At 40.3% G+C, this 26,120-nt stretch overlaps 1 protein-coding gene across 4 annotated transcripts in view; it reads left to right on the forward strand.

Moving 5' to 3' along the window:
• The window catches only part of rap1gds1 (RAP1, GTP-GDP dissociation stimulator 1), a 92,839-nt gene that overhangs the window by 21,632 nt on the left and 45,087 nt on the right, over positions 1 to 26,120 (forward strand). Inside the window, exons 3-5 of one of the 4 annotated variants that reach the window (XM_068046210.1) lie at positions 9,863 to 9,985; positions 14,895 to 15,020; positions 21,036 to 21,182. In XM_068046210.1, the coding sequence (XP_067902311.1) occupies positions 9,863 to 9,985; positions 14,895 to 15,020; positions 21,036 to 21,182 (396 nt within the window). Of the gene's footprint in view, positions 1 to 9,862; positions 10,048 to 14,894; positions 15,021 to 21,035; positions 21,183 to 26,120 lie in introns of those variants that run through there. The other 3 variants (XM_068046229.1, XM_068046238.1, XM_068046219.1) reach the window with 3 other exon arrangements.

Here is a 26,120-nt window from a genome sequence, read left to right on the forward strand (position 1 = left end):
CTTCCTTCACTTGGTTCTATTCTTCTGTATCCAGAGGATCTCTTTCAAAGGCTTCCCACACCATTACCTCAAGATCGGCAAGGACCCAATTGAGGGAAGTGAGTGGAAATTGCAGAGGCCCTGACCATAATTTTCCTGTTTTCCTTTTTAAAAAAAAAAAGAGGTGCCAGAGGACTGGAGAATTGCAAATATTACATTCTTGTTCAAAAAAAGTGTAAAGATAAGCCCAGCAACTACAGGCCAGTCAATTTAACCTCTTTGGTGGGGAAGCTTCTAGAAATTATAATTCGGGAAAAAAATTAGTCGTTTGAGCAAATGCGGGTTAATTAAGGAAAGCCAACACAAATTTGTTACGGATAAATTGTGTTTAACTTGAGTTTTTTTTTGAGGTAATAAGTTTGATGACGGTAATGCTGTTAATGTATACATGGACTTCCAAAAGGCATTTGATAAAGTGTCGCATAACAGACTTGTGAGCAGAGTTATAGCTCGTGGAATAAAAGGGACAGTAGCAACATGGATACGAAATTGGCTGAGTGATAGGAAACAGTGTGTGGTTAATGGTTTTTCAGACTGTAGGAACGTTAATAGTGGAGTTTCCCAGGGATCAGTGTTGGGACCCTTGCTGTTCCTGATATGTATTGGTGACCTAGACTTCGTGGATGATACAAAACTTGGAAGCGTTACGGACAGGGAGGACAATCGTGTAGAACCTCCAAAAGGACATAAATAGGTTGGTGGAATGGGTGTACAAGTGGCAGATGAAATTTAATGCAGAGAAGTGTGAAGTGATTCATTTTGGTAGGAAGAACATGGAGAGATTATAAAATAAAGTGTACAATTCCGAAGGGGGTGTAGAAGCAGAAAGACGTGAGTGTATATGCGAATAAATCATTGAAGGTGACGGGACATGGTGAGAGAGCGGTTAATAAAGCATACAGCATCCTAGGCTTTATTAATAGGGCCATAAAATACAAAAACAAGCTATCGAAAATTATGAGGGACCTTGACAGAGTAAATGGGGGGAAAACTTGTTCCCATTGGCAGAAGGATCAAGAAAGAGGGCACAGATTTAAGATAATTTGCAAAAGAATGTGCAGTGCTATGGGGGGAAGGTGGGGGAGTGGCAATAGGTAAATTGCACCTTCGTTGAGCAAATGAATACCTGACCAGCTGAATGGCTTCCTTCTGTGCTGTAACAATTCTGTGAATTTCTCAACTAAATGCTGCTGCTCGGCAAAGACTCCCAGACTCTGAACACCTTGTTTTAAAATACTCATGCTTGTTTTTAGCCACCTTTGTGGCCTCGCCCCCTTCCTAACTCTGGTTTTTTACAGCCCCAAAGAACTCTGCATTGCATTCTTTTCTATCAGTGGAAACCAGTCCATCAGCTGCATAGGCCCCATGTTATGGAATTCCCTATCCACCTCTTTTTTTTTTTTTTTTCCCCATTACAACACTTAAAACCTGCCATTTTGATCAAGCTATCGGTCACTTGTCTTAAAGTCATCTCCTTTTGGCCCGGTGTTAATTTTTTTTTGTTTGATTTATGCATTGAGGTTTTACTCAGTTAAAGGTGCTTAAAGTTTTTGCTTCAGGTTTTTGTTTTGACTCCCCTTTGTGTCCCTATTGAAAAGTTTGCAAGTTGAACTACACTTTGCATCCAAATTCCTATTGGACAGAATAATGTACTTTCCTTCTGAATCTTTTGACACCTATGATCTGAAATATCTTTCCTGGAATGCTGCACTGTTGCTTCCTGCTGGGAGATTCAGGCACAGGTTTTGATCCGTCTTGCCCGTTTTGGCATTCTAATAGTGCGGAATATGATGCATGCAGCCGAGCTTTGAATGAGCTGAAGCTTAGAGTATGAAGTATGGAAGGCCAGCTAGGAAAACATTGGTATAGCTAAGTCTGGAGGTGGCAGATATGAGATCTTGATACCAATAATAGACAGAAGGAAGTCCCACATGCCCATCATCCTTGTCACCGATTTTCCCCCATATTTAACAATCTCATCCTCCTGTTTGAATCCCTTCACTATATAAATGCAAGTTTGTTCTTTTTACTGTTGACCAGATCACCTGAATTCTGTGTTGGGTTGCCTGATGGTTTATTGGATAACTGTACTGCATAGTATGCTAATGAGCTATTCAAATCAAAACTTGCAAGTTCAATCTACAGTATAGCCTTCACTCATTCATATGAACCAGGATGGCAGTGGAGGTACTGTCGCCCATCTTGGCTCTGATTGCCTAGGAGGATCAGGGTTCTTGGTCTGGGTTTCAATGTTACTAGAAGTTGCACAGGTTGACTTTTGCTAAAGACAGGATCAGGCTCACCAGGGCTGCTTCTACAGCACCTTCCAAACCCATGACCTCTACCACCTTGAAGAGCGAGCAGCAGATGTGTAGGAACAAAACCACCTCCAAGTGGCATGCTATCCTGATTTGAAAGTATGTTGCCATTTCTTCAATGTCACTGCATCACAATCCTGGAATTCCCTACCTAACAGCACTGTGGGTGTATCTAAAGCACGCTGACTGCAGCGATTCAAGAAGGCAGCTCACCATCACCTTCTTGGACAATTAGAGACATGCAATAAATACTGGCCTTGCCAGCAATGCCCACATCCCATAAACGAATTTGAAAAAAGCTCTTCTGTGATGTAAACAAAGTTAAATAGTCTAATGAGATTCAATATCTACATTCACACAAGAAGAATGGTAACTTGAGCAGTGTACTAGGCAGTCAGCACCCAAGGACTTGTACCTGGGGGACTCATGCCTTCAAGAGGTTGGGAGAAGAGTGGAAAAAGTTATAACTTCCATGATGTCCAGCTTGGAACTTGAGGTGAGATAATGGGGTTTCCTCATGCATTAGAATGAGATGGTACATTTTCACATTAGTAGAAACCATCTACAAATTTTCTAGTTTTTTTTTAGGGACGCATGAAATCTAGTCAATTTAAGGGAATTGCTTTGGGTTAGATATTTTGATTCCCTCATGCAGAATGATTCTCTGAACTCCATTTTTAAATTAATCATAAATAGAGCTGTTGCAATCAGAATGCAGATTGCATAAATTTAACATTTTTATCAATTCATCAAAAACTGGGAGGCAGAGAAGCAATCTGTATTACGATCTGGCTTTTAATAATCCAATGTAACCTGCTAAAGGCTGCCACAGAGAGAAACTGGCTAGCTTCATGTTGTAAATTCCATGTCCTTGTCCACTCCCTCGTGTGAAGTTACCTGGCTCTTTGTGCATTCTGTGTCCGAGCAAGCATAAAGTTTGCATGAAGTAAGCCAGCATATTCATATATAAATAAACCAGTTTAAAATTAGCTGCAAAGGACAACTAATTGCATGTACATTTCTTGTAATTCCTTGCACTAGCTCTAATGGTGCTCTCCATGGATGTACAAATACACAGCATATTCTTAATTCAAAATTTGTTTAATTCCTGTTGAAAGTATACAAAAAAACTGCTTTTTTTTTATTTAAAATTATTTAATTCAAATTACTGGTGATACAGTTGAGAGCTACAGCTTAATACGAATAGACTGTAGTCATGAACTCGTTCTTTCCCAGTTCCTAGAACCAATAACTCATCCTTTTTTATTATTCATTCATGGGATCTAGGCGTTGCTGGCTAGGCCAGCATTTATTGCTCATCCCTAATTGTCCTTGAGAAGCTGATCGTGAGCTGCCGCCTTGAACCACTGCAGTCCATGTGAGGTAGCTACACTCCCAGTGCTGTTAAGAAGGGAGTTCCAGGGTTTTGTGACAGTGAAGGAACAGCGATTATAGTTCCAAGTCAGGATGGTGTGTGTCTTGGAGGGGAATTGCAGGTGGTGGTGTTCCCATGCATTTGCTGCCCTTGTCCTTCTAGTTGGTAGAGGTTGTGGGTTTGGAAGGTGCTGTCTAAGGAGCCTTGGTGCATTGCTGCAGTACATCTTGTAGATGGTACATACTGCTGCCACTGTGCGTTGGTGGTGGAGGGAGTGAATGTTGACGGTGGTGGATGGGGTGCCAATCAAGTGGGCTGCTTTGTCCTGGATGGTGTCGAGCTTCTTATGTTGTTGGAGCTGCACCCATCCGGGCAAGTGGAGAGTATTCCATCACGCACCTGACTTGTGCCTTGTAGATGGTGGACAGGCTTTGGGGAGTCAAGAGGTGAGTTACTCGCTGCAGGATTCCTAGCCTCTGACCAGCTCTTGTAGCCATGGAATTTATATGGCTACTCCAGTTCAGTTTTTGATCAATAGTAACCCCTAGGATGTTGATAGTGGGGGGTTCTGTGATTGTAATGCCATTGAATGTCAAGGGAAGATGGTTAGATACTCTTTTGTTGGAGATGGTCATTGCCCGGCACTTGTATGGCATGAATGTTACTTGTCACATATCAGCCCAAGCCTAGATATCGTCCAGGTCTTGCTGCATTTTTACACGGACTGCTTCAGTATCTGAGGAATCATGAATGGTGCTGAACATTGTGCAATCATCATCGAACATCCCCACTTATGACCTTATGATTGAAGGAAGGTCATTGATGAAGCAGCTGAAGATGGTTGGGCCTAGGAACTACCCTGAGGAACTCCTGCAGTGATGTCCTGGAGCTGAGTTGATTGACCTCCAACATCCACAACCATCTTCCTTTGTGCTAAGTATGCCTGCAACCAGCGGAAAGTTTCCCCCCTGATTCCCATTGATTTCAGTTTTGCTAGGGCACCTTGATTTCAGCTCTTTTGTCCATGTTTGAACAAAGGCTGTAATGAGATCAGGAGCTGAGTGGCATTGAGCAGATTATTGCTAAGCAAGTGCTGCTTGATAGCACTGTCGATGATGCCTTCCATCTCTTTACTGATGATTGAGAGTAGACTGGCAGTAATTGGCCGGGTTGGACTTGTCCTGCTTTTTGTGTACAGGACATACCTGGGAAATTTTCCACATTGTTGGGTAGATGCCAGTGTTGTAGCTGTGCTGGAACAGCTTGGCCAGGGGTGCGGCAGGTTCTGGAACACGGGTCTTCAGTACTGTTGCCGAAATATTGTCAGGGCCCATAGCCTTTGCAGTATCCAGTGCCTTTAGTCATTTTTTGATACCGTGCGGACTAAATCGAATTGCTTGAGGTCTGGCATCTGTGATGCTGAGGTCCTCGAGGAGGCCGAGATGGATCATCAACTCTGTACTTCTGGCTGAAGATTGTTGCAAATGCTTCAGCCTTATCTTTTGCACAAATGTGCTGGGCTCCCCCATCATTGAGGATAGGGATATTTGTGGAGCTACCTCCTCCAGTTAGTTGTTTAATTGTCCACCACCATTCACGGCTGGATGTGGCAGGACTGCAGAGCTTAGATCTGATCTGTTTGTTATGGGATCGCATAGCTCTGTCTACCACATGCTGCTTACGCAGTTTGGCACGCAAGTATTCCTGTGTTGTAGCTTCACAAGGTTGACACTTCATTTTGAGGTATGCCTGGTGCTGCTCCTAGTAAGCCCTCCTATACTACTTCATTGAACTAGGGTTGGTCTCCTGGCTTGATGGTAACGATAGAGTGGGGAATATGCCGGGCCATGAAGTTACAGATTGTGGTTGAGTACAATTCTGCTGATGGTCCACAGCTCCTCATGGTTGCCCAGTTTTGCATTGTTAGATCTGTTTGAAATCTATTCCATTTGGCACGGAGGTAGTTCTACACAACACGATGGAGGGTATCCTCAATGTGAAGGTGGGACGGTCTCCACAAGGACTGTGCAGTGGTCACTCCTACCAATACTGTCATGGACAGATGCATCTGCGCAGGGAGATTGGTGAGGTTGAGGTCAGCTATGTTTTTCCCTCTTGGTTCCTTCACCACCTGTCGCATACCCATCTAGCTGCCTTTAGGACTCTGCTAGCTCGGTCAGTAATGGTGCTACCGAGCCTCTCTTGGTGATGGACATTGAAGTACTGATTCATTAGCTGAGGGAGGGTAGTAGATGGTAATCAGCAGGAGGTTTCCTTGCCCATGTTTGACCTGATGCCATGAGACATCATGGGGTCTGGAGTCGATGTTGAGGACTCCCAGGGCAACACTCTCCCGACTGTGCCGCCACCTCTACTGGGTCTGTCCTGCCGGTGGGACAGGACATGCCCGGGGATGGTGATGTCTGGGACATTGTAAAGTATGATTCTGTGAGTATGATTGTCAGGTTGTTGCTTGACTAGTCCATAAGTCAGCTCTCCCAACTTTGGTACAAGCCCCCAGATGTTAATAAGGAGGACTTTGCAGGGTCAACAGGACTGAGTTTGCCATTGTCGTTTCTGGTGCCTAGATTGATGCCGGGTGGTCCGTCCGGTTTTATTGACTTTGTAGCAGTTCGATACAACCAAGTGGCTTGCTAGGCCATTTCACAGGGCATGTAAGAGTCAACCACATTGCTATGAGTCTTGAGTCGCATGTAAGCTAGACCAGGTAAGGACAGCAGATTTCCTTCCCTAAAGGACATGAGTGAACCAACAATCGACAATGGTTACGTGGCCATCATTAGACTAGCTTTTTTTAATTCTAGATTTATTAATTGAATTCAGATTCCACCTTCTGTGCTGGGATTCAAACCAATGTCTACAGAGAAATACTCTGGGTTGCTAATCCAGTGACAATACCACAACGCCACCGCCTCCTTTTAAAGGTGCAGCCATTTCCAAGTGGTGCAGGTTGACTGCGCAATATTTCAGTCATTGAATCCTCTTAAATTGTTACACTTGTGTTAAATTACATTTCCAAACATAATCCTAATTACTTTGACTCTCACTTAAACAGAATGTTTGGATTCCTTAAAATGGTAAAAATAGTTTTATAGTTTAGTGGAACAAATTGAATTGCCTGTTTGATTCCCTAACAGTAGCTCCTACAAGATTTTTCTGTGAATCCCTAAAACAGATTTTTCTGTTACTTACATTTTGTTTCCTTTCTCTCTTTACCCCTCTCAAAAAAGCAAGGTCTTGAATATTTACATCACCTTTGCTTTTCTCTTGAAAAATAGATGTAGGATTTGTATCTGTTGTGCTTTTAAATGTAGTCATTGAAAGACGGAAAGAGTTGCAAATGTGCAAATTTACTTGCAGATCAAGAATAATCTGTTAATCATTCGGTGAGTACAGAGCTTCAGTTTGAACAATGTGGTTTGTACACTTAACACAGACTATTAGCATCAAACTATGCCTTGATTTCTGTGGTTTTTAGAATTTCATTTGATTTTTTTTTGTAATTGCAGACATTACTGTTAATTTTCAATGCGAATTTTTATAGCTTTTTCTTTCACAAATTTAAAACCCAATGAAATGATAGCTATGTACTGAAGAAAAATGCATCTATAATTTGAGAATTTTTAGCTCTATGCTGAGTCAATGTTCATTACCTCTTTAAATTTAGACTGGAAGGAAAAGGTTAAAACTCATGCCATCTATAAATCCCAAATAATCAGTTGATTTGTTTTGCTTTCTCTTACTATTTCTGATTCTGATTGTGAAGCAAATTTTGTGAAGAGCATCAGTTTGAAAGAAGTAATATGTCTTGGGTAGCTTTGTTGGTAGAATCACCAAAGATTGTGATTCTACTGCTAAGCATATTTCGAGCTCTTTTTATAAAACAAAATATAAAGCAGATGAGCACTAATAATTATTGATGTGAAAGAACCACATTTCCATTTGGAATCTGACTCTATTTACCAGACACATGCTCTAGAGACCAGTACATAAAATATTACAACGATCTGAAGCCTACATATAGTTAACTTTTGACCCTCTAATTAGTCACATTAACTCTACAGCTGTTGATTTGCTCAAACACTTTCTCATTCCCACCTTTTGTCCTTGTCATCAGCAAACACTAAGTCTTCTATCCAGTCATTTCTCCAAGTATCTTTGCAGCCTCAAGTTCAAGGAGCACAAATATGAGCATATCTTGCTCACACTTAGCACAGCCATTCATTGCCAAATCTGGCTGGCCCACATCAAGCCTTACTGGGCCCCTTCTCTGCCAAAACTGCCCACTACTGTTGGATCATTTCTGAAGAGCAATGGTAAATCTCTGACCTCTATGCTCCACACAGCTCTGTAAACAATGCTCCCCTGCCCACTCCACCTTCACCCCTAACAACAAGTGCAAGGAGCTGTTGGATTTCTTTTCACTGAGAGACTATCCTATTGGCTTGCTCACCAAGCCAACCAACCCCCACACACTCATACCCCATATGCCTGTACCCACCCCCACCCCCCTTCTATCTAGTATCTCTACCATCTCCCCAAGCACATCTCTTGCTCTGTCAATCCAAAGTTATGACCACCGAACTTTCCTGACCATCCAACTTTCCTGGTGAATGCAAGCTGATAAATAGTTTGCTCTCCTCAAGTACTGGCTCCCTCCCTTTCTAAACCATAGTCCTCATTTAATCCTCAAAAATCCCACTCTTGATATCTGTCCTTGGAAACTCCCACTCAATATACAGTGTCCCTTTCCTTCAAGTTCTTCAATATCTTGTCGCCTCACAGATCTGTGCCATCCCTCCTGAAACTTCCATCATGTTTCTATTCTTTCTACAGCACTGAAACAGGCCTAACCAAAGTTACAAGTAACATGCAGTCTGATTGTGACTGAGAGATGTTATCCTTTAAGCTTTCTCATTAGCTTCACTCTACAGCTTTTAATATGATCAGCCACACCATCTTCCTTCAGCTCTTGTTATCCTGCTCCATTAGAATCCTTTCACGGTTGTACTTTCACTCACTCAGTTGTAGCCAGAGCATTTTCACTAATGGAGTCTTTACTACTCCTACGCTGTAGCTTCAACAGTCCCCCAAGGATCTATCTTTGTCCCCCTTCTCTTCCTCATCTACCTGCTGCCCCTTCGTGACATCAGTCACACATGGGGTCAGATTCCACACATCTACTGCTGACACTCCACTCTATCCACCACCCTTTGACCCGTCATTGTCTTCAGCCATTGTTAGCAACGTCTCTCTTCTGGCCACTGTCCTGGGCTGACCAGACTGTTCCAACTTTGATATCTTATTCAACCCTAAATCCTCCCCATCACACAGACCACCTTGTTTCACCTGTGTAACATTTTTCATTTTATCCCTACCTCAACCCATCTGATGAAACTCATCTATTCCTGTCATCTCCCATCAAAACTGTTCCAATGCTGTCCTGGATAGTCTTGCATCCTCCATGTAAACCAGCTCAGCCAACACTCTGCTGCCCATATCTTATGCTTCAAATCCTGCCCACCCATCATCCCTGTCCTCACTGGTCTACATTGGCTCGCTTTCCCCAGAACCTTGTTTAAAGTTTTCATTCTTATGTATGATTCCCTCCATGAACTTTCTGCAGCTTCCTCCAGTGCTGTATCCCTCCCTACTCTCCTTCACCCCACTGTTGGTGGCTGTCTTTAGTTGTCTGAACCCCTGCTCTGAAACACACTCCCTAAACCTTGGGACCATCTGCTGTTAAGATCTTCCTCAAAAGGTACCTTTAGACTTTTGGCCATCCATCCTAATATCTCTTTTGATTTGGCATCCATTTCTTCCTCTCGCTCTTCTTTGAAGCACCTTGAGAAGTTGTTCCATATTGCTGATAATGGATATTTTATATTAGCTACATATTTTTCAAAAAAGCACAACTGATTTAGAAATTACCCGAAACCATCGATGTGTAATTTGTAATGATTCCCAACAGATCAAAAGTTTCACGCTTGCAAAATACATTATTCAGCCAATTCATTGGTTGTTGTTTGCCTTGGGTAAGAACACATACTATTGTATATATGGCTTTGATTGGACTTGCTCTAATTTATTACTGCTGTGTTTGTTGCAGATGCTGAAACCAGTTTAAAGGTCCAGGAGAGTGGAATTCTTCAAGTTTTCCCACGTCTACTGAGTCCACATTGTTCCTGTGCAGCAAAAGTAGCAAACATCATAGCTGAAATAGCCAAAAATGGTGAGGTTTTCCACAAGAACTTTCTCTGCTGGAACATCTTCAGTTTTGCACCTCATCTGTCAGTATGTTTTAATTTATTGTTTTATTTTTTTTTAAAAACAAACCTTTTATAGTTGCATAAAGTATTAAATCTCGCAGTTAATGTTTGTTGGCTGGCTTCAGTGTAACAAAATCTGCAATTTATCACTGATAATTAGACCAATTTTATTTTTGAAGATCTTTAATTAGGATTATGTACTGTAGCAGTCAATCTTGCGTGGCGTTGCACCAGGAGAATCCTGAGGGAGTATAATCTTCAAGTTAAGTTATTAACAAAGAAGAGTAAAAGATAAGTGATAAGTGTATGCAGCTGTAGTCCAATTCAAATTTTAGGTCATATATTTTGTTCGTATTTTACATAATGTTGAGGATTAGGAACAGATGTTTGATTACACTAGGTCAAGTCGGCATAAGGAGGGAGGAAGTGTTGGGTATTCTAAAGGGCATTAAGGTGGACAAGTCCCTAGGTCCGGATGGGATCTATCCCAGGTTACTGAGGGAAGTGAGAGAGGAAATAGCTGGGGCCTTAACAGATATCTTTGCAGCATCCTTAAACACGGGTGAGGTCCCGGAGGACTGGAGAATTGCTAATGTTGTCCCCTTGTTTAAGAAGGGTAGCAGGGATAATCCAGCTAAATAATAGACCGGTGAGCCTGACGTCAGTGGTAGGGAAGCTGCTGGAGAAGATACTGAGGGATAGGATCTATTCCCATTTGGAAGAAAATGGGCTTATCAGTGATAGGCAACATGGTTTTGTGCAGGGAAGGTCATGTCTTACCAACTTAATAGAATTCTTTGAGGAAGTGACAAAGTTGATTGATGAGGGAAGGGCTGTCGATGTCATATACATGGACTTCAGTAAGGCGTTTGATAAGGTTCCCCATGGCAGGCTGATGGAGAAAGTGAAGGCGCATGGGGTCCAAGGTGTACTAGCTAGATGGATAAAGAACTGGCTGGGCAACAGGAGACAGAGAGTAGCAGTAGAAGGGAGTTTCTCAAAATGGAGACGTGTGACCAGTGGTGTTCCACAGGGATCCGTGCTGGGACCACTGTTTGTGATATACATTAATGATTTGGAGGAAAGTATAGGTGGACTGATTAGCAAGTTTGCAGACGACACTAAGATTGGTGGAGTAGCAGATAGTGAAGGGGACTGTCAGAGAATACAGCAGAATATAGATAGATTGGAGAGTTGGGCAGAGAAATGGCAGATGGAGTTCAATCAGGGCAAATGCGAGGTGATGCATTTTGGAAGATCCAATTCAAGAGTGAACTATACAGTAAATGGAAAAGTCCTGGGGAAAATTGATGTCCAGAGAGATTTGGGTGTTCAGGTCCACTGTTCCCTGAAGGTGGCAACGCAGGTAAATAGAGTGGTCAAGAAGGCATACGGCATGCTTTCCTTCATCGGACGGGGTATTGAGTACAAGAGTTGGCAGGTCATGTTACAGTTGTATAGGACTTTGGTTCGGCCACATTTGGAATACTGCGTACAGTTCTGGTCGCCACATTACCAAAAGGATGTGGATGCTTTGGAGAGGGTGCAGAGGAGGTTCACCAGGATGTTGCCTGGTATGGAGGGCGCTAGCTATGAAGAGAGGTTGAGTAGATTAGGATTATTTTCATTAGAAAGATGGAGGTTGAGGGGGGACCTGATTGAGGTGTACAAAATCATGAGAGGTATAGACAGGGTGGATAGCAAGAGGCTTTTTCCCAGAGTGGGGGATTCAATTACTAGAGGACACGAGTTCAAAGTGAAAGGGGAAAAGTTTAGGGGGGATATGCGTGGAAAGTTCTTTACGCAGAGGGTGGTGGGTGCCTGGAACGCGTTGCCAGCGGAGGTGGTAGATGCGGGCACGATGGCGTCTTTTAAGATGTATCTAGACAGATACATGAATGGGCAGGAAGAAAAGAGATACAGAACCTTAGAAAATAGGCGACATGTTTAGAGAGAGGATCTGGATCGGCGCAGGCTTGGAGGGCCGAAGGGCCTGTTCCTGTGCTGTAATTATCTTTGTTCTTATAAGCAATTTTGTTATTTAAATAGCAATTATGGCAATTTGGAGAGCAAGGAAGTAGAGTTAGTTGGAGCGTAGGACTATCTCTCTGCTAAAGGCTGCAGAAGTAAGGAGGAGATGCAAGGCTCGTGTGCTAAATACTACTAGCGAGAAGGTGTAATTCCCACTAACAAGTTTACATAGGCGGTGTGCAATATAAGTAATTCAGGAAGTTAAGAGAAGTGTGCAATTAAGATTTTCAATATAATTTATTGTACCATTATGACAAGTTATCCATCTTTATGTAGAGCATAAGCACACTTAAAGCAGTTCTCCATTATAGTTACTTACGAAAGGTTGCTGCAGTGACTATTTTCTGACATGTTTGTATTGATGCAGTACACGCTATGATTAGAGCAAATATAATAAGTGTCATAATGTGCTATTTTCTTTTCCTTTTAAAGTTAACTTGTGGTTTGTTTTTACATTTGAGGAGGAATGAACCTAAAATATTGAGCTGCAGTTGTATATCGCTGATAACTCAGTGATATGATTATTTGACAGGTTAATTGCATACGTGTAATTCTATTAAGAAAAAAATAGGTTATATGATGGCCTAAAGATGGTTGTTAATGCATTCCTGCTTTCTTAGAGTTGTTTTGGTGATTATAATTTTAGTTTGCTAGCCAGGCATCAGAATCTGTCTTTTGGGTGATTTAGTACATCTTTAAGATTTTTTTTTTTTTAAAGTATCAAATGTTTGATTTAGCATCATGCTAAAGCTGTTGTAGTGGTAAGTACATTTTGAGTTTCTGTACTCCTGTGCTTGTATCAATGCGCTTAAAAGGAAAGAGTAGCATTAAAATCATTAAACATTGAATCGTGTCACTTTTTCTTTAGTTCCGTCATAAATTTCTAATTTTACATTGTTGGTTGCATAGTAAAATTTAATTGTTCATCATTGGTTTTTACTCATTATTTCACATCTTTCCTATCTAGTTTGACCTGACTTGGTTCTTTCCTTTTATAAGTTCTTAGATATATTATGTCTGCTGTTCTTACTCTGATCTATATCATATATGCCTTCGCACAGTATTTAATTTTTTTAAAACTCATACCAAATAAGTGTGGGAGGAACAGGATCCGTTTGCAGTCAGACCCAGGTGACATTGCGATCCTCTGAAACATTGCTGTAGGTGCCAAGGTTCCCAGATGGCTTGATGTATGTATTGAACAGCAGAAGTGGGACAGCAATGGTCCTAACAATATTAACCATTTGGACTTTACAGGACTATGCTTTAAGATTCCTGTAAATATTTTGAGATTATGCAGGCCTCTATTGTCTGTCATCATTGCAGATGAGACAGAATTTCCACCAGCTTAGCTTCAAGACCACAGCTATGTTAGTTCCTTCCAAAAAAAACCTCCAAATGCTAATCATGCTCCACTCTGAATCTCTTTCCCCTTCTCCAGCTGCTTGTTTAGACTGAAGTCAACATTTCACAGCCTTGGACTTATGTTGAGCCTGAGATTTGTTTCAAACCCCATTTTATGCCTTTCACCAAGAGTGTCTCTTTCCAACTCTGCAGTGGATCTAGATTCCATTTTGACCATCTCTGCTGCCAATGATGCGATCATCCAAGCTTTATCACCTCCAAGCTCAGCTCTCAACATTTCCATTACCAGCCTGCCACGCTCCACCCTGCATGAAATCGTAACGTAAATCTCCACCGCCTTCATCCTATGCTGCACAATGTCCCCTATTATTCTTGTCACCACCTTCCATTGGTCCCCCACCCATCCAACATAAATTCAGTCTTGATCCTAGTTTACAGATCCCACCATGGCTATGCTGCACTATGTTTCTACCACCTCATCCCATCACGTATGCCAGTAAATGTGCCCCACTCTTTCAACTCTGGCTTTATTTGCATCTCTTCCCTGCCCTCTACTGATTTTCCACCCCCCCTCCCCTCCATTACTGACAGTACAGCTGGCTCAAGGATCAGTCACTCTCTCTAAAATCCTTGCATATCTCTAGCTCTATTCCTGCCTTCAAATAATTTTCTCAAAATCTGTTTGATCATGCCTTTGTTCACTGTCTAATTCTGTTTACAATCAGTTTCTGTCATAGAAATATTAGGACGTTATGTTAAAAAGTGCTATATAAATACAAGATGTAGTGTTGAGAACTATGTTTGTTGTGGGGGCCCCTTGAGGAAAGTGTGGAAATTTTGTAGGTTTGTGCTACTCAGTATTTGTGTAAAGAGCTGCATTAGGAGCAGATTTCCTGCCCTTTTGGTCAGGAGATTGTACATATCACAGGTGGATTTAAAGGCAAAACAGGGAAAGATTTTATTAAATTTCACTTTGACAGGATTGTGCACTGCCAATTTTGGCTGATTTTAAAATAGGTACAGAGACTAATTATATTTGGAGCTACAGTTTTAATGAAGCCATTTTGCAAAATCACTTGCAGAAGAAGCTTGCTTTGGATTGTCAATTCAACAATTCCTTTTGTTTAAACAAAATGGCTGCAAGTCAGGCAGGTTTTTGCATAATTAATTTCATATAAATATAAGGTTAAGATTAAGTGAAAATTGTAGACTGCCACCTGTGTACTCATTCTTGTATTTGAAATGGCAGTATAATTTATTGGCAAGTATTTTCAATTAAAATGTTAATGTGATTTACAGTTTCTGTCCAAGTCAGAACTATTTTGAAGTGGGAAAGGTAGGTTTAGAAGATACACAAATATACGCTAACCTTTCAATATCTGTTGTCCATAAATGAATTCCACATTATCAGATGTTCAATTAAGAACTCAGTAGTGTTCTGCAATTAGCTTAACTTGCTGTCCACACTGTTTACAGAATTCATGCGAAACCCATGTGTGGATACAGCATTGATTCCACCTTTGGTTCAGCTGTTGAACAACAGAGATCAAGAAGTACTTCTTCAAACAGGACGTGCCCTGGGGAACATTTGCTATGATAGCCGTAAGTCCAGAATGAAAATGCTTTTGCAATGATATGATATTCACAACCATATATAGGACTGTTAAATCCTTTTTACTAGCAGACAGCTAATGGTACTAATGTGTACTGCCAAAATAAAATCTGAGTCATAGTCATTATCCCTCAATATTTTTAAAACCAACCATATTTAGCAGCATGCGCATAAATGTGTCAGGAAGTACCAGGAGGTTTTAAGTCTTTGTAAAATTAATATACACATTAGCTTTAGGTGTGATCATAAATTTAGTTTTAATAACTTCATACAATGCTTTTTTTTTTCTGGAAGACGTTCTTTTAATTAAAGACACCTGTCACAAGCAGTCTGAATGTGTTATGCTGTAGGACTGGTGTATTAATATTCCTGGATGTTATCTGCCTTGTAATTTTGTTTCTCAGTAGCCTACTTGCTGTTGTATTGAATTGCTAATACAAGAGGCATAACTTTGCTTCTTTCACTTTTGCTACTGTTGAATCGTGGTTAACATAATTAAGATGTGGTTGGTTTTATTGAGGCACCAGTTTTTAAACTAATGGATGTTGAGCAAAATAAATGTTTTAAACCCTTTGTATAAACTGAGCCATTCATTTGTTTTTGAGTACTTCCCTCCTGCCTCTTCTACCCTCTCCCTCTTTCCCAGTGTGCTATGAACGATATAGCCTCAAAGCTTTGTGATCCTTATCGACACTTCATGGTACATCATGGTTTAGGATCACATGCTGATATATAGGCAAAACTATATAATTGGTAAATATTCCTGAATATAACATTTAAATCACCAACAATACTCAAGTGACTGATTCAGCCTGCCATTCAAATGAATTGTGAATGCAGGTATGGAATTGACAACATTCATGTTTCTCAACCTACTGTTTTGAATTTTGCTACAACTGCTAAAATACAAAGGTTAAACATCCTTAAGCAATTGTACCTAAACTACATTATCTATTAGATAGTAACCTGGTAATGTATCTAACCTTTTGTCAACAAAAGCAATTTGTCATTTTATTATGAAGTAATGACTTTATTGTTAGTTTGGTTAATGTAGGGATTTATTGATACATTTGTCCCATCCAATCCTTTGTTTTAATTAGGATTCCGCTATGTATGCGGGTCTGTGAAGACTTTGCAAATTAACAAAGTGTTGTACAAAATTGTACTTTTTGGCAGATATACAGCTGTTATCTTAGATACATTGTAAAATGTACTGTGTTAACCTCATTTCCAGCTTGTTTTCGTGTTAACATGTCAGATGCATTTTTAGTCAATGTTGCCAAAATGCGAAGGGTATATGTACGCACTAATGAAATGTCTTTGTAGGTGTTAACATCCATTTGTATGGAACTGAGTTAAAATGCATTTAGTATGATTACAAATGTGATGGTCTGAAATATAGATCAGGGCAATGTGTCTTCTTTGAATAACCTAGGGAGGTGACTAAAATACCATGAGATGGCAAATTATCAAAAAATGTCCTGGTGCAAAGAAGAACAGAATGGAATCATTTAGTGTAGCAGTTTAAAAGTACTAGACAATAGTCTAAAATTCAATCTCCAGCACCATTACATCCATCCCTTTAACAATTCTGACAAATTTTACCTAGCTTGTTAGTTGAGTACGTTTTTGTTTTTAGCATCCCTCATAGACTGTTGGAGAGGGGTCACACCACTGTTTCACAGGGAATGTTAAGATGGCTAATGTCCCAGTGTTGTTAAATATCTTATGCCATGCTATACATTTCAATCTCAGGTTTCAGGTTCCCTTACCTTGTGTTGCATGTTTTTATCCGCTTATTTTCCTCTGTAGACTATTGGCACCTGCTTGTTCTGACTAAACATTCATCAACGTTTTATTGAACTTTTAAAGGATGTCTTGTGTCTTCAGACATGATTCCGTGTACAGCTGTGCCTTCACAGTTACAGATGTTCATAAACACTTGCAGATATCTGTTCAAGTTTGTGGTGGCAGCAGTAAAATTTCCTTGGTGAGACCGTGTCTATTGCCTTCACAGAACTACAACCAAGTCCAACAGTGAGAGTATCTGGAGCCATAGCAGTCCTTTTAAGAGGACGAGAGCAGTAATGGAGAGGGTATGTCCTCTTCAAAATGTCATTTTTCCTTCTTCCATTCTCCCAAGTACTTCAGGGATGCTTTTTATCTACTGCTTTTCAGACCTTCGATAATCAGGTGTCCTGAATATAAACACCACAAGAGTAGACTAGTTCCTTTGCCAGTGGCAGAGCTCATGTCTGGAGGGTTTAAAACAATCAGTTCATCTATTTGTCACCCTGATTGTTACTGGCTTCATCCTTGGAGTCACTGCAGCAGTTACTGGTTGTGTCTGAACGACCCACTTCTAGTAGTTAACAGAATGTTTGGATTTGACCAAGAGGAGGGGGATAGTATCTCATCCCAATTTAAGTTTAGAGCTTGCTAGAACGTCGCTGTATTCTGTGGTGGCTTGGAGTCTGAACGTCACTGCCAGAAACATCCCTACAGTTCACACTTGTGATCCCTGTCAGTTTATGATAGCCCATTGAGCTTAACCCTTAGGTGTACTCTTTCTTAGAAGTGAACAACCTGATAGCTGATGCACTCAAGTCAAACCATGTTGATCATGTAGGGGCTAATGCAATCTTTTGTCATCTTCCATGAGCATGCCTTGGGGACTATTAGATTTTTGCAGTTATATCCTTTAGATTTCATTGAAGTGGTCTGCAAGTATGATAGTTTACTTAATGGGATTTCTAATGCAGTTCTTCATCAACTCACATTCTCACTTTGAATCTTTGGGCTTTAAGCATCTGAATGATAAATGGTAAATCATGGAAAAAGTTAATTTGGAATGCTACATTAAACAACACAGCCAGAGTAGGATAAAGGGACATGGGTTCAAACTACTAAAAAGTCTTTTTTGGGCTGGTATAAAAGAGCTGCTTTTTTTTTTTTAAACATTTGTCATGGAATTCCAGGTAGGATAATAGATGTAAACCCTGGAATAATTTAAGAACTAGCTGCTGCAACATAGGGGCTTGTGGGCGGTAGGGCAGCGTTATTCTGGATAAATGAATGAAGGTGGGCCGAATGACCTTTATCGCTACTAAATATCTTATGATCTGGTATTCTGAACTCGCTGTACTTAGACCACACCTCACATTCCCATTGAAAGGTTATTTCCCAGTTTCATTTGCATCAGGAGATCATTCTGTTCCTTATCATGTCCATCAGAATTGGAATGCTATTTCCATAATATTGCTATTTGCAGAATACATGCTTTTTACATTGTACTAAAATCTCCCAGTGATCTGGTCAGCTCCTTGTGACACAAGCCTAAAGGAAATCAGTTTCCAAACAGATTGGTAAATGTCTACTCAGGCACAATCTTCACTTCTGTCATACCTTTGGGAAGGGAATTTTGGGCTCAAAGGCATTCTGCTAGATCTCCTTCCATAGAAATCTTTCACTGAACTTACTTCAAAGTACCTACAGAATTGTGACCTGGACCAATCTGCCTACCTTTCATTAAATGTTCGAGTTTTAATTTGGCGCAGCTGCTTGCTTTCATGGGTCAATCTGGTGGTGGGAGTATGTGGTCTCTTCTCCCACCTTGTCCTGATTTTACTACTTGGTCAGTACCTTGCAGTACATGAAAGACTAGCAATTAAAGAAAGATTGCCTACCTCTAATCATTTTTTTTAAATAAAAGGCAAGCTCAAAACTCTGTACCTACATTTGACTGTCCTCTTGGGTCCCTGCAAGTAGGTTAGGACAAGAGATATTCTTCTAGGGTGAGAAAACACATTGAAACCTCAGTACATGAAGAAAAAGTAAATGCATGAGCATTGCTCCATATGATTCTTCCCTGAAGAATAGTATAAAGGCATGGCCTCTCTCCTGCAGTGTGATATATTGATGTGGTGAGATGGGCAGTAGGCTCATGTGGAGCATAGACTTGGGCAGAATAGCCTATTTCTGCGGTACAAGTGTTTTGTAATTCTATACCTCTGATATGAGAATTTAAAAGTCCTTTATAAGCCAAGTAATCTTTATTAACCAGAAAGTTAAATAATTGCATGAAATGTTGAGGATTGCCAATGTAAATGTTTTTTAACCTTTACCCCAGCTAATTAAAAGATTGGCTTAATGAAATGTATTTGCATATTAATGTAATTTGTTTTCTCTCCCTCCCAAAATTGAAAGGATTATTTTGATCTACCTTATAAAAAGGAGAAAGGTTGTATGAATACTTTGTATATAAAGTGCTCCCCAATCTCCCTCTTCATTTAAAAAAATTTTTTCAATCTATTCTCAATGGCAAGGTATGCAGTGCAAAACTAATACCACATTCAGTGACCACAGTGTAGATAGATTAAATCATTTTTAAGCAACAATGGAACACACTTTAAACACATCCCAAATTTAATTTGAGCCAAATGTTTGGCATGCTTTCACATTTATTGTGATTTGTGCTTTGACCTAAATGTTGCATATATGAAATACTAATTCAATCTTACAGCCTGGAGCTTTGAGTTCAATGCAGGATGCATTTAGGGGCATACTTCTTGAATTTTTTCTTTAATGAATATCATTTCTGGTTCAGCACCTTACCAAATACTTTTCCCACCCAACAGGGATATCTGTAGCCACTCCTGCAAAAATTGCAGTGCATAGGGCGGCACAGTGGCGCAGTGGTTAGCACCGCAGCCTCACAGCTCTAGCGACCCGGGTTCGATTCAGGGTACTGCCTGTGTGGAGTTTGCAAGTTCTCCGTGTGTCTGCGTGGGTTTCCTCCGGGTGCTCTGGTTTCCTCCCACCTCCAAAAGACTTGCAGGTTGATAGGTAAATTGGCCATTGTAAATTGCCCCTAGTGTAGGTAGGTGGTAGGAGAATAGTGGGGATGTGGTAGAGAATATGGGGTTAGTGTAGGGTTAGTATAAATGGGTGGTTGTTGGTCGGCACAGACTCGGTGGGCCGAAGGGCCTGTTTCAGTGCTGTATCTCTAAATAAAAAAAGACCTGAATAGTTATTCACACAGATTGCTTCTTAATGATGTCTCTTTAAATATTTTACTTGAGATAATCTCAGCCTTATCCCCGTTAGACAAAAGACTCTAGCACAAAAGTAAAAAATTGAGCTGTGCTAACCCTATTTTGAAAAGGTTGAGGCAACCTTATTGATGCTAAGATTTTCATTTGATGAGATGGGTAGCTGACAGGCGGTTGGAATTGGCCATCAATAGCATTTGCAAAACTAAGACAGAGTAAAGTGCACGTATTTATTTCTGATGTGTTCATATGTGAGTTTTCAAGGAGCTCTTGTTCAGTGACTTCTAGTCCATTTTAGTTTGTGTCGATATGCGAAAGGAAAAAAATTAGTTTGTACAAATCCAAAGAATGCAGTTAATAGTCTTTAACCCAAGTGTTGGATTCCCTAGGCTTAAGGTCGCAGGTTCAAGCCTCGGGGCTATTTCAATGTTCTGTTTTGATACTTTGATTTGTAGTAAGTTTAGTCTTCTGACAGTTGGATCACTGAGTGAGTAATGCAGCTACACGATAGTGCAACATTTCACTTTAGACAGACCTTGCATTGCTATGTATTGCCCTCTCGCCTTGGAGGTGAGCAACAGTGGGGAGAGGTAAAAACTGTTGAGCTATTTATTTTGACTCTTCCTAATCAATATGGTCTTGAAAAATTCCTACAACTATTGATCAGTAAACTAGTTGAGTGTTTTAAAGTCCCAGTGAAATTCATTATTCTTGAAGATTATTGCTTCCATATCTTCTTTGACTCATTTACTGCCAAGCATTGGATCCATAATTGTTAATTTTATTCTATTTGAATATTTTTATAGGTTTACCTAGAACACAACCCATGTGACTTGACAGTTTATGAATAGTGCTTGCTTTTTTATTTTAAAGCTTCTTAATTTCTTTTCACATGTCTTATTTGAATTTATATTTATGTTGTAGATTTTTTTAATTTAATTCTTTGTTTTGCAGATGAGGGCAGGAGTGCTGTTGACCTATCTGGTGGCGCACAGATAGTAGTTGACCACTTACAGACACTATGCAGTAATATTGATGCGGCCAATCAGAAGCTCTTGACTGTCTTTTGTGGCTTCCTGTTGAACTATAGCAATGATAATGGTAAACTAAAGAAAAATGTTTATAGTTTGCATATGTACATACCATCTTAAAGCAAACGTAATTTATATTCAATAGTTAGTGTAACTTGATCGGTTTTTTAAAAAAAACTATTCAGCATCAAACCATTGACCTCTGACATGAATGTTTTGTCTTGTCCTCTATTTCCCTACCTTTTTCACCTTATTTTTGTAATCTCTTGCTTTTTATCGCTACAATAAGATCCTTGACTGGCATAGAAAAAAATACTATCCCACATGTTCGCCTTTACTGATCAAAGGAAAGACCAATTTAACTTTAAGTTGTTAAAATTGCATTTGTTTGTTTTAAAATAACCCCATCTTGTAGTGGGAAAAGAGGAGTGGAAAAAATCATCACATGGATTCCAAACAATATTTAGTGTCCCATAAAATTATTCAATTTTGAACAGTCAAGAGGTTTTCTGCACAGTGTCAAGACAGTTAATCTTTCTATTGCTATCTGCTTCATAGTGTTGGTGATACTATTGTAGAGCATTATATTCAAACAGTTTCATGTACTGATTTACAGTGACTACTGTATAATCAGTGCAATCTCTTCATTAGCCTTACTTATTTTGAAATGTGGCTTGATCTGAAATGATATTTGGTTCCATTTTAATAGGCAAGTCTTTATGCCTCAGACCCTTGAGGATTAAAAGCAAAATAAGGTCAGGACATTTCTGAATGTTTTTGGCTGGGTAGACTATAACTTCCAGAATTATGGGCTGGGTGCATATTATAATTTATTTTCGTAAATCAAATAAGATACTTGTAAATTTGTGACATTGATATCTTTTTTGTTTTAACTTTTCAACTGCTTTCTAACACAGTTGAAAGGCTTATTTCCATCTCGTAGGACCAGGGCAGCGGCTAGGGTTGGTAGAATTTGGTTGCCCACCAACTGAACAGAAGTTAGTAGCCATTTTTATAGTCAACAAAAACAGAAAATTCTGGAAATACTCAACAGGTCTGGCAGCATCTATGGAGAGAGAAAGAGTTAAATGTTTCAGGTCTGATCGCTCGATTTTCTCTCTCCGATGCTGCTGAGTATTTCCAGCATCTGCAGTATTTTCCTTTTGTAATATCCATTTTTATAGGTTTACTGTACTTTGGTCAGCTTTAGTGACGCCTGGGCCAGAATTTTACATTGGGCAGGAGGCTCTGCCATCAGTGGCGAACCAGCCTCCGTCGTGCCTCAGAAACCAGGCTGGGATTTTTCATTCCCCAGGCCGTTAATTGGTCTTGGGGCGACTCTTACACCTCCTTGAGGCAGGAAGTCCTGTCCATTGGAGCTGCCGGCCAATCAGCAGCCCAGCACCTCTAAGTCCCAGCAGCATCACCAGGAGTGGTGGCCACTGCTGGGACTACACCAGCCATCGGAGGCAACAGGAAGGACAGCCCCAGACAAAAATGTAAGTGTCCTTGGCAAGGCCCTAAAATTGGCCAGGCCCCAGTGAGGTTGGTGTAGTGATGTGCTTTGGGGCTTCAGGGGTGGCCCTCTGTGGGGCAACGGGTGCCCTCCCCAGCCCGCAAGGCCTGGTTTTGCCAAGCAGGGTTCTTGAAGCCTTTGCCGTCCTGCCGCCGAGGGTAAAATACCTGCGGTGGTGGGAGGAGGATCTTAAGTGCCAGTTAATTGGCCACTTAAGGGCCTTGATTGGCCTGGAGTGGGTGGGCCATTCTCGCTGCTGCCAACCCGCGTCAAATTGCAGCGGGATGGGAGGGGGTCAGGAACGGGCCTCCTCATCTCCTACTCAATTTTAGACCCCCCCTCCTGAGCTAGCTCGTTTAGGGGCTGTAAAATTCCACCCTTAATTAAGCAAATAAATCTGAATGCTAAATTTCCTGTGAGAGGTTAACCTGATTTTGTACATTGCATTGCTAGTTCGAGTTATTGTGGATGAGTGTTATGAAAGGTTTCAGTTCACAAAATCATGCGTTGTATTTGGGGTTAGATATCCAATAAAAGGAATTAGACCCTGGAAAGTTGTATTCAAATCCCTACAATTATATTTAAACCACCAATTTTTTTTATACATAGAATTGACCAGTGAATTTAAGCCAAAAACAATGAAGGAGGTTGCAGTGAATTTGTGCAGATGATAGAAGAATAAGTTGACTTTGCTAACTACTGTGTGGACATGGTTCCAAGGTAATCCTAATTCAGTGCAACGAGTATAGCATCTGGTCAGTGTGAAGTAGTCAGGCAGATTGGGTGCTCAGATGCATTAGAGGAGGTTACAAGTCAGAGCAAAAGTTATAGATTAGTGATGAAGTGAGTTCTGGAATATGGCTTAATGCATTTAGGGTGACCAAATTTTTAAGAGTTTAGAGAAGTAACCAGAATTATTCTAGGCCTTGTGGGACTGAATTAAGTGAAAAGGCTTAAATGACAATCTTTTTCCAGTATAAAGTATGACTGACAATGCTATAAAGATATTTAAAATAATGTAAGATTGAAAAACACCAGCTGTTCAACTTGGACTATAAGCAGAGTATTAGAGGATAAGAGTACAGAATTGATGAACTTCAAGCAAGATTAGATGCAACCCTTTTTCCCTCTTCACATGTGAGTAGGTGCTCTGGGGAAAAGTGGCTGATTCAGGATCAATTTTCCTCCTTCAAGAGCTGGGTTTATATTTGTAGAAAGGGGAATTTGAAGGATATTAATTTCGGGGGTTTTCCCCAGAGGAGGCAGAGGAACGTAATGTTCCCGAAAAGGAATAGAGTCCTTGAAAGAATGATGCAAGGACTCTAGCTGAGTGAATCTCATGAGTTGAATGTGTTTTTCTTGGAATAGACTTGTACAGATAAATATGTGTTTCAGTTACAGTAGTGATCTGTGATTTCTTAAAGCAAAAGTGGGATTTTTAGTGGATCTAAAAGTCCTGTTGCTGTAAATAATGATGCAGCATTTATAGAAGCCAATTTCTGTTGCTAAGGAAAGCTTGTAGCTAAATAGCTACTTGAAAATTTCCAGCTACCCTTAGCAAAAGGCTGGGGACATCAAGATCGGGGAAAAAGCAAGTAGAAACGGCTGGTTTCCTTTTTAAAAATACTTTTAGGATGGTACTTGTTAATGGTTTCCTGTCTGTTAAATTATGATATAGTGTTTGAACACGTTGAACCAAATAGTTGCATGTGTGACGTAAGCTTTGCATTTGGGATGCTTCTAAAGTGATGCACTTCGGACTTTAATAGTTGTACCAGATGAAAAAGTTTATATTACCGTAATGTCCTTGGGAACCTGTGTCTGAGTGATTCAAGTTCTATTAGCTTAACCTCTGAAATCCATTTGATATTTTGTGAACAAACTAAAAATATTTTAGTTTGTTAACATTCCATTGTAAATTAAGAAATTCGATTGAATATCAGAAGATGATTATTAACATCCTTAATCCTAATTCAGTTCCTTTCATAGGTAGGCTCAATCAGTCCTCTTAGCTAATGCTGCAGTGGTCATAATTTTTTTAGTGATTTAACCAAAATATTCAAGGAAGATGCATACTTTCTTTGGCTTTTGTAACCTACGATTTTACATTACTTCTGCTTTCTGTTCCTGGCTTGGAATGGAGATCTCTGTAGGGATCATCTTTTAAAGAGCTGTCAGTTGTAGATTTTGGCTTAGTAATTGGACTTGGCCTCCCAATTTCTGTCTGGATCCTGACTGCAGTTCTACTGAAGTTACCAACCTCAGCTCAATAGCTATAGTGCCCATTCACAGGCGGCAGCGCAATGTTTACGCTGCCTGCCTACGGCTAGGAGAAAGATCATGCTGACATGCGCACTTAACTCTGTTCGCAGTTACAGAATTTTAAATTCATTGAGTGCTTGCAGGAGTAATTATTTCTCAATGTGCATGTACGTTTATGCAGTGTATCCTACAGCTAGCAGTACATATATAATTTATCTAGAAACCTGCTCTATAGTTCTTTACAAATTCGAAAGTTTAAAAAAAAACTTAGTCATTCCCTGATTTGAAATCTGGCTAAGTGATCAATTTCTTTAATGCGTTTGTATGAAATTCCTCTTCACTATTTTAGCAAAAACCTGAACCACTTAAAATAAGATAGTTAAGCCTTACTTAAAACACTGGAGAAATTCCTTGCAAATATATTTATTCACTTGTTATGAATCAGTCTATTTTTAACCTCAAAACAACTAAACAATAGTGTTGCCACTTCAGAATTAATTAATTGACCAAGCTATAAAGCTATCTTTACAAAATGGGGTATTTTACAAACAAGTACTGTAGTTTGCCTTTAGTTTTGTAAGTTTTCATGTTTGTAGGAAACCTTGGGGCGGCGCAGTGGTTAGCACCGCAGCCTCACAGCTCCAGGGACCCGGGTTCGATTCTGGGTACTGCCTGTGCGGAGTTTGCAAGTTCTCCCTGTGACCGCGTGGGTTTTCGCCGGGTGCTCCGGTTTCCTCCCACAGCCAAAGACTTGCAGGTGATAGGTAAATTGGTCATTGTAAATTGCCCCTAGTGTAGGTAGGTGGTAGGGAATATGGGATTACTGTAGGGTTGGTATGAATGGGTGGTTGATGGTCGGCACAGACTCGGTGGGCCGAAGGGCCTGTTTCAGTGCTGTATCTCTAAATAAAAATAAAATAAAAAATAATAAAAGATAACATTTTCGCCATTCAAGTGCATAGGAGCAAGAGTAGGCCATTCAGCCCATCGAGCCTACTCCGCCATTTAATCAATCATGGCTGATCATCTACCTCACCCATCTACGCCACTTTCCTGCACTATCCCCATATCCCTTGATATCCAAATAGCTTTTGATTTTCTGGCTTGAACATGCTAAATGATTGCGCTTCCACAGCCCTCTGGGGTAGAGAATTCCAAAGATTCACCACCTCCTGAGTGAAGAAATTTTTCCGCAGCTCAGTGTTAAATGGCCTACCCCTTATTCTGAGA

Source organism: Heterodontus francisci, chromosome 1 (assembly GCF_036365525.1).
Source record: "Heterodontus francisci isolate sHetFra1 chromosome 1, sHetFra1.hap1, whole genome shotgun sequence".
Lineage (NCBI taxonomy): Eukaryota > Metazoa > Chordata > Chondrichthyes > Heterodontiformes > Heterodontidae > Heterodontus > Heterodontus francisci.